A 14,021-nucleotide genomic window follows, 5' to 3' on the forward strand; every position below is an offset into this window, starting at 1 on the left:
TGCCTTGCTGCAACGAGAAAAACCTGTTGAATTAATCTAAGTAGTACATTATCAGATTTCAGTTGTAACAAGACTGAATGGCAGTTCAGTGCTTTGAGATGCATTATCTGCAACAACCCTCTTCTAGTACTACCACACTTCCACAAGATTCTGACACTACGATGTTTGGAATCAGGTTAACTTCTGTTAACAACAATGTCACTTTCAAAAACTTAGATTCAAGACTGAAAAATACAAGGCTTGAACATCATTACATGAGCTGGCAAAAACAAAACAAAACAAAACAGAAGGAAACATGCTATATGAACCAAAGAAAAGGTTCTGGGTACAAATGACTTCTTTCTTAACTCAGCAGAATAAGTCATGCTCTATCTAAAAAGCTGAGATTTGCTGACATTTGTGAAAAATCCAAGTATCCCAAACTCATCCTGATGTGCAATCCATACTGGTCTGCAGCTCTGTTGGTGGATGTAGAGAGAGGAATAAAAAACTTCCAAGGGTAAAGAAAACTAACCTTGCAAGGAAAAGATTACACATACAACTGAAACACAATGTACAAATTATTAAAACTTCCCTTTTATTGAAAAGTAAGATTTCACTGTCGAGAGCTACAGCACCAGTTTCACTTGCACAAAGAGTGAGAATCTCCTAAGTGGATTGAAGTGCAAAATTATTTGACAACAAAGAAACCTCATTCTACAGTTCATGGAATACATTCTTGTTTATGATATTTGAGTGTCTCAGTTTTAGTTCCAATTATTGCAACTGCTTTGAATCATCACTATACTTACTTGGCAACCTGGCAATCCTGTATCTCTACCATACAATGGAAACGGACCTCTATCTGAGGCTTTTCCTATAAAAGAAAGACAATTTAAATTAGATTCTTTTAAAAATTTGCTGAATTACCTGTGTCAGTTATGCATACATATACATATATATACATACGTAGTACAGAAAATCTGTTAGCAGCATAGTTATTTACAAAAATTAAGTTGCATGAATAAGAGTAGGCTTCTAGATACATCTGTGCTTAGCATGCACAATCAACACTACTGTAATAGACAACAAATACTCTGTAGTTTTCATTTCTTATACAGTCAATCAGAAAGAACGAACTACTGCAATCTTTTTCTAATTGTTATAAAATACCCCCATCAGTATGTTGCAATTGTGAGGACAAAGGCTCAATGCAATTCCATTTCCGTTATCAGCCAAACTAGCACACAGCCAGTGTCATCTTAGGTGACAAATACAATAAGCAGTAAAAAAAAAAAAAAAAAAAAACACATACACAAAAGAACAAAACCAAATCCCAAACAAAAAAACCAACACCAAACTTAAATAAAGGCTGACTCATTCAGGTCTTCATACTCATTCCTCAAATCCTCAAAAATCCCTTGTTTTCTGTGTAAATTCTAGTTGGAAAAAAAAAAAAAAAAACACAGAAAACCACCCAAACAATAGAATTGGTCAAGACCACCAAGCAGACTCTTTTGCCTTATATGGAGTATTTGCCTGTCCGTAGCACGTGCTGAACAGTACATCATCATGCAGAGCAGCTGCCCTCTGATGCTGCTGTATTTTAAGATAGTAGTAATAAGTTTGCAAGCTCCAGAAAAGCCACTTAGAGCCATATTTGATGGTTGTGCCAACCAACTGAAATGTCTGTATATTAGAACAGAGTGAAAGCTCTCCAGTAGGACTCAGAAGTTTATCAATTTTGTTTATTTATTTTTAAACTCTCTGCTCAACAACGTCAGGAATCAGGCGGTCATCAAATATGGATGTAATAGAAAATACCAGCTGCATAAGACTTCCTTAATTATGACACAGAAGTAATACCAATCCAGAGACTTACCCAAAAGATAAGCACTTAACCATGCTTACCCAAAAGACCGTGCTTACCCAAAAGATAAGCACATAACCATGGTTGCCACCTTTTCAAAACCACAGAATATTTGAGATATTTGAAAATGAAAGCCATTGTAGCTAAGTAGGAATTTTCTTTTCTGAAATATGTGTACATTGTTCAGTCTTCGTAAGAAGAAAAGCTTTCCTTGCACATGTCTGTTCTAGTGTTAAACAGCTCTATACTGCTGCAACTGTACTTCTAAAACAGAACTTGGTTTTTTCTCGTTTTCTATCTTACTGGCAAAAATTTCTAAGTGCCATTTCATATGAGGGAAGACTGTGTTTATTATTCACAGCTCTTGTAAGTGAAGAGGAAGAGTGAGATTGGCACTCTTGGAACAATATCTCTGCAAGATTATCATCTTGATAACTATAGGCAGCCTGGTCAACAACAATTCATTTGAAAAATGGCAGTACTGCTGTAACAAAGGGAGGAAAGAAGTTAGCAGTTTTTGCAGTAGCAATTTGCTTCTAAGAACTACCAGGCACCAAACAAATAAAATACCTAGCATGCAAAATTTCATGAAGTAGCATGAATCATGCTGTTCATATTAACCAAACTCAGCAATTTCTTTCTAGAAAATGAGAATCTTAAAATCATATGACGAACAACTTCAGCTAAAATACGAAGTATTCCAGGCAGGTTGTAAAAGAAATGTTTGTATAAAAAGAGTCACTTGCAGAAATTTGAAAAATCGTGCTTTAAGTTACAGTTTGTGCAACAAGCAAGAAACTGCTAGATAAGAACACGAAATCATGGTATTTAAATGCTATCACTTAAGAAGTTTGGCATTTTCTAGGGAGAAGCTGAGTACAGTATCCCACTCTATATGAATTTGGCTCTAAATATTGGTCTCAATATTTATCGAGAAGTACTGCTGGAGCAAGCTACCATTTAGCTTGTGCTCAAACAAACTTCTCCCAGCAAGGTTTGGATAGCAACGTAGGATCAGATACCAGATAGGATCCCAAACACATCCCCAGCACAAGCACTCAGAGATGACTCAAGTCTCCAATAGTTCCACGCCATCGTTTCAGAGGCAAAATCTTCACTTTGCTATGAAGAAGCACCACAGTTAACTTTTCTCCAAGCTTTGTATCAGTGGCTCTGTAACCCTGAGCTTTGAGTTCCATCCAGGAACTCAAATTAATGAATTCTGAATTAAAACAATAGACATTTAAAAATAATTTAGCCAGTTATATACACAAATCTTGAATCTGCAGAGGACAACTCACAAGGCATTTGACTCTCAATGACCCGGAGTGAGTCTGCATTTTCATTTTTAGGAAGTTTCATGTGTTGTCAACAACAAAAACTTCAAGGACCTAATCACTACCTGACAGGCTTACAGCTCGAGAGCTGCAGATTCAAACGAATACAAACTGAGAAATTCCCACTAAGCAGCTTGAATCACAAATGTTCCCTAACTTCATAAACTTCAAACCTTGGCACATTCTGTGCCAATTAAAAAGCATTATAAAGCATTTCCAAATAGTACTTTTTCTCCCACAATCACTTATCTGACACGCTCCCAGCTTCACAAAGCTTTTGATACTGCACAAGGAATTGTGTTCCATAAATCTATCTGAACAACAGCTGTGCAGCCTAAATGCTCTTATCACAGAATGAACTGAAACAGCAAGACACAACGTGATGGTCAATGAAAGCAGCTCCACACTAACTCAGCTGAGGACTGCTTCCAGCCAATGTGTTACAAATGCCCACCGGTAGTAAAAAAGCATTTACCCACCGTTTGTAGATATCACTTGGTTTATGAGAGGATGACAGAACTTAACTGCAAAAAAAATACTTCAAGTCCCACATAATTAACTGTTTGCAGACTGAAGATTTTTCTGTGCATTTCCCAAGAATTTATTTGCTCAGCAGTATGGAAAGCACTGGTGTTTTTCAAGCGAAGCAATGTCTGCCATCCAGCCTGAATGCATGCCACAGTGACCACAGCTGGCAGCTGCTGCCTGTCAGACACGAAGCACGCCTGCTCCTCGCACGCAGAAGAATCTTGCAGCAATCTCTGAAATATCTTTTAAGTCATGCTTCTTAATCATCACTTCATCACTGATAACACAGAGAGCCCACTCTAAAATCACTTCATAACTGAACGTTCTGATGGGTGCTGCAAAAAGCTCAGCACAATATTTAAACATTTTTCTACACTTGGTATTACAACTCATTACAAAAGGAAAATGAAGGATGAAAAGTTTATGAATACCATCCTTGCCGCCTTGAGAACAGGTCTATTTTTGTTTTATTTTAAATTTTTGTTAGCTTTAAAAAATATTCTTGCTCCACGTTTATTTCAGTAAGGTTATAAAAAGTAAATCTGATCAAAACACAGAAACACAGCCCTGCTCTGAAACACCGTGTATGTACTGCCCTCTTCTTAGAGCTAACAGTGACTGATGTTGCCCCCAGTACTGCTCGTGCCATTTCTTCACCATCTTCTGCTATGAGGGTCTTCTCATTCACAGGATTTCACAGTTAGTAGATCTGTATTACACCTACAATCTCTTGCCTAATAATTTAAATACACACATTGCACACACGTATATATAAAGATCTAACATACATTCTTCCTTATAATACTTGTGACCAAAACTCATCAAAATGGAACAGATCAGAAGCGACACAATTTGAAGAAAGTCCTTAAAACAAGCAGCCTCCTATTCTGGTCACAACGATTTGTTTAAGTATTACGGGCTGAGGCGTGCCAAGCACGCTGCTGGCGACGCTGACGATGTTTAACAAGCCAGTGCCAGCAAGTGCAGCTGCTGGACTTGCAGCACCCTCCTCCTGTTCATCTCAAGCCAAATTACTCACTCGGCTATGAACAATGAAGCAGCAACACAGGAAAATGCCAAGTGCAAGTGAGATTAGTGATAAACTACAGGATCCCTACAGAGGTCAGTGATTAGCAGGTTCCCAGTCGTAATCACTTTCCTAACCTCGCTGTTATCTTATCATACGCTCCATCTTAGCTCAGTCTTCTTGTGACTGCAAGCAGCTTCCCAATCAATAATCCTTGAAGTCTTACAAACACATCCACAGTCTTACATTTAATAAGACAAACCAACAAAATGTCAATCGCCTGAGAACTCCCACCACAGATACCGCAGATTTGTCTCTTACTTCTTTCTTTGGTCATGATTTCGAAGGACCACACAACTCTAATTTTCTGCAAGAAGATTACAATTTGGAATGAGATCACGGAGTTTAAATGTCCAATCTCAGATTTGCCCAAAATTTCCTGGGATACACAATGCCATAAGTTTTTCATTTGTAAGACAGCATCATACTTCTGCAATGAAGTTCCATCTTGTTTTATTCAGTATTTTTTATACCTAAATGATGCCAAGTATGAAGAGGCTGAAGCTGGAGTCACCTGGAGTTAACTCTCCATTATAACTGCTGTAATTCAGGAGCAATGCCTCAGACAGCAAAAACTAAATTACTGCTTTTGTTGACATTTGGGCAGGCCATTTTTTAATTGTGTTTTCCAAGGACTGGAGAAGTTCAGAAGTTCTTTTATACTTATAGCTGAGGGCATCTGCAGTTGTCTTTCACTGTAAGAATTGTACCGATGGAACTGAGCAGGCAATAAATCTTAGAGTACATTTATCAAGACATTAAACACAGAAACCAAGGGATTTCTTGTAACTTCTTTAATGCAATATTTTAAAAAAGTAATAATGTCACCGTGTGAAGTGGTATTAAAGAACCTGCTTCACAAAGACACGCTTTTGACATTTTCATCCCATTGATTTGTAAGTACTCCTAAGAAAAGATGGAATAATTTATAAGTTTGAATAGCACTGCACAGATCTTATGCTACAAAAACAGTTTATTAATGCTCTTATGTACTTTAAATGCACAGGAGCTAAGGGTGGACTAAATTCCACACTATATTTGGGCTGACCCTATGAACTTGTAATTTATACGCTCACGTCAAACTGAGAATGTTTCTGTTCCAACAGTGGCTGATATATGAAGGTTCCTGGCTCACTACTACTCCCAGCCCCTCTTTTGCAAGGCTGATACTGTGCTAAATAACAAATCAAATGCTTGCAATGCTCTAAGGGGATGAAATCTCTGGCAATAAGATACATTAGTAACTCAAGGCAAGGGGAAAAGAGGAAGTACAGACCTCTTAAATGAAGAAGGAACACTCTTCTCCCCTGAGCATGTGTGTTATCTGTGAACTAAACAATTTTTGAATAGCTGTTCAATGTATTTAATTTCAATTCTTCAGCACCAGATCTACCCCAGGCCTTATCTTGAATACGTGCTACATAGACATATCATTCAGGGGAGAAACATGCTAACAATTAAATACACTAAGACTCCACACAAAATGAAGGAAAACAAAGAATGCACAACTCCAGAAGACAATAAGCAAGTAGTGCACAAATATGCATATATATTCCTATTCCACATCAGTGGTGCAAAGGCACTTTAATCACTATCCAACCCCATGTGCTTCCATATCCCAGTTTCTGCACTCTGCCTGAAAAACATTTCTTCCTTTGCCATCTTCCTCATCTCATTTCCCAGGAACCAAGTCAAAATTTGCAAGCAGTTAACAAAGTTACCACTTACAGCTAACTAGAAAAACCTGCTCTCCTGGTATGGAATTTGGCCCAGATTTAAGGACAAGAACCACTCAGTTTCCACCAGTGACTTTAAGATCAAGTACGTTTTTAAGTCTAAAGTGCATTTTAAAAATTGGAAATGAAGAGAGAACCTACACTTGAAAACAGAATGCTACACTTATTTCTGATAAGATTATTTTAGCGACACTGCTTGCTACAAATGCTAAATTTCTTCTTTTTTTATTTTATTTAAGAGTTACTTCTGGAGTTAGTTACAACTCATCAAGGCATCCAAGATCTACTTGCTCTCATTAAACAAATTAGCTTCATCAGCAAAGAGACTCTCCATCTCTCTCTCTCTTACAACAAGCATTCCTATTTTAGTACAAAACCAGTACTTAGAATAAGGGACTTCAGACTGTGAACAAATCTAGGTCCTGAGACCTGAAACATGGAGATAACTGCATGAGAAGATCACTGTTGCAGAAAGGAAAACTAGTAACGGAGCTAAACAGAGAATTAACTTGTAACTACCTACAAATAAATCGTAATCCCTGTAAATGATACACCACACACACAGACCGATTCCCTCATCTACAGACATCTTATCTACACTGATTCATGACAACGCTGATACCTGACTGCCAAGGAACCCTAGGGATGAATACTGTTTTATAAAGTCACAATAAGTGATAAAGGAAAACACGTGTCCACTGTTTACTTTGGGAGGTGAGTCAAGTGGCATTCTTGATAGAGAAGGGAAAAAAAATCTTCATGACAGATCATAACAGCCGTGGGAATGTGGCTGAAGAAATGGTAACAATAACAGTCCTACACATCTACACACAGCCAAGGTGGGAGCAAGTCCCAGGCTTAAGAACACCGAGGAACACTATGTACTGCTCAGTGCAGTAAATACAACTTCAGGTATCAATGAGTGCTGTATCACTGCTTGGCTATATACGCTTTCCATAGCAATCACCATGCTGCTTCAGCTGACCTACAGCAGATAAGGAAACTTTTCCCAGCATGTTAAGAACAAAAGGAATACTCACGACAACACTGATAATTTATAAGAATGATAACATGAATAAAAATGATGAACTATTTTCTATTTCAACAGGAAAATGTAAAAGCAAGTGCTAACATTCTGCACTTCCGTAACAACAGGTCCAGATAACCTGACTAGAGGAGGATTCAGAAAATAAAGTTTTGCAAATATAAACCAAGTAATTCTCTGAAATATTAGCACTTTTCCACTGAGGCATGGAACATTACAAAGTGCAACATTTCTGGAAGAAAGCAAAGTTGTATAATATTTAAAAGTAGCAAAAAAGATATAAAATGTATTGCTTTGCTAGCAAAGCATAAATAATGAAATAAATAAAATGAAATCTAATTAATAAAGAATTACGTGGATTAGTGATAATTCTACTCAACTTGAATTGGTGCTAAAGTATCTTTTTACACCAATGGCAGACTCTGCCAGCTTACCATGCAGCAGATTTTTCATAAGGTTCCTGATTTGACACAACAGAACACTTAGACAAAAAGCCTGGATGATTTAAAATTATATATATATATAAATAATTATTTTAATATAATAGTGCATTAAGGGATTAAAAGTCAGATCAAGCTTCAGAATGCAACTGTAAACAGAGCACCATCACTAATTCAGAGCTTGTCGGCAGATGAAAACAACTGAAGATCAGTCACTAAACAGAGCATTCTGCTCTGCAGGTAAAGAAGCAAGCTGCATTTCTGTTTATTTAAACACAAAAAGATGCCCAGAGGACTGAGCCATCCAGTTTTTAGCTGGATTTATCTTGGGGGAGAAGGGTACCTATGAAATGTTGCTTCAACATTATCCTAAACTTTCCTGCTGTCAAACCTCAGCAGCCCTTCTACAGGCATACTGCCTACTGTAAATCCCAGTGGGAATCTGCTCAGGCACTGGATAGGAAAACCCAGATGTTTAAGTTGGAATTAGGAATGCAGGATAACGGTATCTCAAAGAGATGCAAAATGAAAGCCAGACTTACAATGGTATTAAAAGGTGAAATTATGAACTCAATTTTTGCATCTTTTTACACTTTTTAACCCTGGAACTTAAATTCCCTAAGTTATAAAATGGAGACTGCTGACCTTCTGTATTACTATAGAAAACTTTTACACACAGCCTGTAATTATTTCAAAAACACCTTCCCATTCTGTATCTAGTCTCCATCTCTGCTGTAAATTCTGAACTACACATTATTCCTTAATATTAAACATCTGTAAACACTTAGAAAAAAAGTCTTCTTTGTGTTCCCTCTGCCTCTTGAGTCACTCATCTAAGCATCAGTACTTCAAGCTTCTATTTAACTTCTCATGCAGCTCTCAACCTAAATTTACAATTTATCAAGTACCTTTCATCTGTAATGCTGTCATTACCAACTGTGTATATGGGACCTGTCCTGCTTCATGTCTTTATCAGTGGCCTGGTGGAATAGCCAGAGTGTACCCCAAAGACTCTGCATCAGGCCCCATTTTAGGGGAGGCAGTTAATACATTCGAAGGCAGGATCACCAGCCAGAGGGACACAGGCATTCCAGAGGAATGGGCCAACATGAAATGCAAAAAAGTCAACAGAAAGATTTCCACTGCCTTCACTTGGCCTCACATCCATTTTGCACATGATCTCATCCATTCCAGAGCCTTGATACCGAAGTCCTGCAGCAGGCAAATCCATCCCACTTCCTCTCACTTAAGTCAAATCACTTCAGCTCCTCCAATTCCTTCTCTCAGCTTCCTTCCTCCCCACCCCTCCCCCCAGGCAGGGTAATGACTTTATACTTCTGTTCCTGTGTTGGTTTCTCTTTACTTCAAATTCCGTATTTTTAACTCAACATCACAACTTAAGCAAAACAAATGAATTTAGGCTTTCCAAATAAATGGATTCCATTATTCCTCATGACATACCCATGCTGACCCACAAAAATACTTGTGTACTACAAATATCTGTTTATTCCACAGCAACTCCCAGTCCTGTGTTTCCTTTTCTGCCTGCAGTGAATTCTCCTGAACACCCACTTCTCTGCAGTGAGTTTTATGGGTTTTGGTATGCTGCATGAAACCAGCAAATGATACTGAATGATGACCCAAACTCATAGCAAAGCACTTGAAAAAGAAAGGTAATAAATGCATTACAACCGCTATTGAAATGTGCAGATCTCTCCATTTTTAGATTTGAAATTGCACTGTAAAACACGGAATTGATGAGTGTTCCACACTGCAATTATATTTTAAAACTCTCACTACTTCCATGTTGATTCACATGCATATTCTAATACAGAAACAAAGTAGCACTGAGGTGATTTACATGGCTGCACTTTTTCTTTCAGGGTCACATTCACAAAGTCTATTTTAAGGACCACTTTGGAAGCAAGCACTATTTTACCCAGCGAACTGCTATTTTCCCAGATGAATAGAATATCCATTCTTTGGCTCACAGTTTCCATGACACTAAAAACAAAACATTCATCGGCCCCAGCTCTGTGTTTGATGGTAAATGCAGCTGCAGCTCACAGCACTCTCGGTGTACCTCAGCCCGCCTCTGTGAACAGAGGCACCGTGTTTCCCCAACGCAATTTCACTGCTTTGCAGACAAGTCCCTTCTTGCCGAGCTCAAACATTTCAAACCCTGATGGTGCTGTGTCTCAAAATGAAAGCCTCTAGATTCAGTGAGTAACGTGAAGTCTTCCTAATTGCTGAATAAAGCACAGAATCAGAATCAGCAACTTAGGCAGCAGTTGCAGCTGCCTGGCTATCAAGTTTCCAGCCTAAGAATGTCAAACTGTTTGCCCATCGCTGCAATTCAAACTCACCTGCTGCAAGTGAAATTTTGAACAAACATCGAGGGGACTGACGGTATATGGAAAAAGTTATCTGGCAGTTCAGAAACAAGGATCAGCACTTCAGGCCTGCCTCTTTCCCCTAACAGAGCACCGAGGCAGACAGATTTTTACAACGAAAAGCACGGCGAGGACACGGTCTGCTCCTCTGTTAGCGAATGGCTGGATCCTGCCCCACGCTGTACAGCTCTTATCTGCCGCAGGTTCAGTTTAAGTACACTGTCACTCACCCTTTCACATTGTTTAGCACAAACCTTGACTCAATCGCAGCTCCGCAAAGCTGAAAAAAGGAGCTAAACAATTCTCCGCATTTACTGAAAGTATTTTTAGGCACCAATTCAGTAAAGCAATTAAGCACTTACGTACTTCCAAGTACATGAATGAGCCGAATTCAGCAGGGACAGCTCGCACAATGTGAGCCGTGCACTTCAGAGCGCAGCGGGGGCTGCTGACTGATCCGAGCGATCGGTGACTCATCTTTCAGTCTACTCAAGGTGCTTAAAAAAATTCAACCTCACACGTCAACAAGAACCATTTCACAACGTAAGGGAAGCCCTATTTTAAGAGGAAAAAGTAATCGCTTTAGAATGTACAGACGGAAATACGTTTCCATTTTTGCCATAAAATGCAGCAATCGCGTGCCCTCCCCTCAAGCAATCGGATCACAGCGTGCGCGCACTCAAGGACAAGGAGGAGACGAGCTTTCCACGCCGAACGACTGGAACAGCACGAAGGGAACTCAGCAGGATGAGGCCCCCAGCCCTGCCCTCCCGGCTGACAGCCGTGCCGCGGGCTCCCCCTCCCGTCCCCTCGCGCTCGCACCGCACTGCCACGCACAGCCCACGCACGGCACGGCACATCCATCCCCAGCACCGCCAGCACTGCGCTCCCAGAAATAAACAGATGGGAAATATAAGCTAAAGGCATTTCCTTCTGCCAAGAAGAAAGACTCCTCTTCCAACCAAGTTCCATAAAAACACGTAATAGGAGCGAAAACCGTTAAGTAATTGGAAGACTATAGCAACAGTTATTAATAAATTACAGGAGCAAACCAAAAGTCAAAAATTCATTGCTCTTTACACCCAAACCTGCCTTCGAGGTGAGGCTGAGCCGTATTTACAAACCACAGAGCACCATTCACTGGATGCAGGGAGGCATTACTGCAACCTGGAAGAATCACCATGCTGTTTGGTACATACAGCCTGCAGAACCTCCTCGGTGGGTAATAAACGCCAACACCAAACGCAAATGCTATCTTCAACATTTCTATTTTATTAAATGCTTGCTGACTTTGACTTTTAGTTTCCTCGTGAAGCCAAGAAGAAACAGTCAGCTCCCCTTACTGTTCCTGGAAAGAATTCTCTTATCTACGGACTTAAATTTGTCAAACTGACTGCAACACTGGTGCACCTTTCCCTGTCACAGTGCTTTCCAGCCTGCGGGCCGTAAAGGAACAAGATCCACCAGCTCACTGGACATCAGATACAGTGTTATGCTTCAAATATGGAACAGGTGTTTTCCTGTGGTTTTTGTTGCTGTTGTTAAACAACAGCATTGTAGGCATATCCTGTGTTTTCCTGATATTATCCTTCCACAACTGTAGCAGCAATAGAAAACAAGGGACTTTTCCATAATAAGAATGCAAGCAACAATTTCTGTAAGTCCACAGAAAATTCCCACCTGGCAGCAATTACCACACACAGGGCCTGGCATGCAGGAGGAAGATGAATGAACCCAGAACAGCTTTTTAAAGTATAATTTGCAGCATGAAAACCTGAAAGAATCCTCACACCCTAAGCCAAGTCAGTCTCTTCAGAGGTCAACTGCAAATGCTTTTTTATTCCTCCCTTCCCAAAAGCAGACCCTTCTGGCTGCTTACCTTCTGAAACTCAGGATGATGATTAAAGATACTAAATTGGGATGTCATCATATGAAGTCAGCAATGGGAGATGTAGGCTGGACAGACATACAGTACCTATAATTGCAACCAGCAACCCTCTTCCCCAGTCACAAACCAAGTCCTCTCCATGTGCTCAAGTGCTTACCTAAAAGCTAACCAAATAATTAACTAATTGATACCCATGTGAAAATGGTTCAACGAAAAAAAAAAAAAAAAACAGAAGCTATTTTGGATAAAGAAGCTCAACTACAAAAGATTTATAGGCTGGTGTTTACATAAATCTCCCAAACTAATATTCAGAAGATGCTTGCTTTTCAGACACCCCATTTTATTCGGAGTTTAAGTCAACCACAAGCGTACAGGAATGCTGAAGCTATCCCACACAGCTCTATTTGAAATTCTCAATATGGATTTATGGCCCCGACCCTTCAAACAGCTACATACGTGCTTAATGGGATTACGTGTGCTTGAAGTCTCTTAGATGTACAAGTGTTTGTAAAATTAGGGAAAGAACAGAAACTTGGGCATGCCAATCGTTCAGTAGGAAGCATCAGATTTATAGTGATTTATGTTACAATAAGACATTAGAAAAATTCCCATTTTACAAGACATTGACTGAAGTAAATGAAACTATTTTAGCAGTATTTTACTGCCTTGTGCCACAGAAGACTTAAGATTTTTTTTTCTTTCTAAAAGAACACGGGGTGCCGTCAGAGCACTGCCAAAGAACCAGAATGCTAATCAGAGAAGCGGTCATTTTGATGAAAACAAAAGTCACTATAATTAAGAAAAGTCAGAGCCTTGTTTCAAGTAGCTTTTTTTCCCCACATTCTCCCAGAGCCTCATGTACTGCTGCAAGTGGAGGTACGCTGAAATACTTTGTGAAGTGAAGCCAGGGGAGATATTATTAGAAAAACCTTGCACACGTGTGTGTTCGTAAGTAACGACCCCACCTATGTTTCAGTATATCCAAGACATCACATAAACACACAGCTTCACTGAGATTCTTCCTGTCTGAATAAGACCCATTCTTTGTTTACTACTTCTGATTTTTTTTTTTTATTTAATTTTTAAGTCCCTTTCTTCCCCAATTACAAGCAGGAAATAAAAAGAACTGCAACTCTTTTATGTAAAGCAAATCCATCTGGATGTTTGCTGCATCCTATATTATAAACTTGTGATCCCCAACCAGAATGAGTTATAGTGAAGCTGCAGGCAAAATTGTCTCCATATACCACAATCCATTATCCCTGTCAAGTTAATGTTCCATGTTGAGCCATATGGCGTGGGTACACACTCAACAAAGGAAATTCCTTAAACTTGTTATAATCAGCACTTACAGTCATCCAAAAAAACTGACATAAACAGCTTTATTGTGTTTTGTGCATTTCAGCTGATATCCATGACAAAAAGAGGAAGCTTCAGGAAAAAGAGGGAAGGGGGAGTAAAGTTGCAATAATCAGAGGGGAGGGAGGGAGCCCGTAACGTTTCATAATTACACAACGTTTTCCTTAGCAAGTGATTTTCAATTACAATAAAGCTCAAGTCTCCCGACATTGATACGCTGTACCAGAGTGACAAATGAAATAAGAAAACATAACCCTACCTCAATGCCTGATTTTCAGAACAAGTAAGAAATCCTATAGTTTCAAAGTGCCTGACTCATGTAAAAGAGTCTCAGTTGTTTGTTTTTTTTTTTTTAAATC

At 39.2% G+C, this 14,021-nt stretch overlaps 1 protein-coding gene across 7 annotated transcripts in view; it reads right to left on the reverse strand.

Annotated features, from left to right (window-relative positions):
- Positions 1 to 14,021, reverse strand: part of TCF12 (transcription factor 12) — a 152,948-nt gene that overhangs the window by 68,788 nt on the left and 70,139 nt on the right. For all 7 annotated transcript variants that reach the window (XM_090148810.1, XM_090148809.1, XM_090148808.1 and 4 more), the window contains exon 7: positions 792 to 856. In XM_090148810.1, coding sequence (XP_090004936.1) covers positions 792 to 856 — 65 coding nt within the window. The remainder of the gene's footprint in view (positions 1 to 791; positions 857 to 14,021) is intronic.

The sequence above is a fragment of the Phasianus colchicus genome, chromosome 12, assembly GCF_987193195.1.
Source record: "Phasianus colchicus chromosome 12, bPhaCol1.hap1.1, whole genome shotgun sequence".
Taxonomy (NCBI): Eukaryota; Metazoa; Chordata; class Aves; order Galliformes; family Phasianidae; genus Phasianus; species Phasianus colchicus.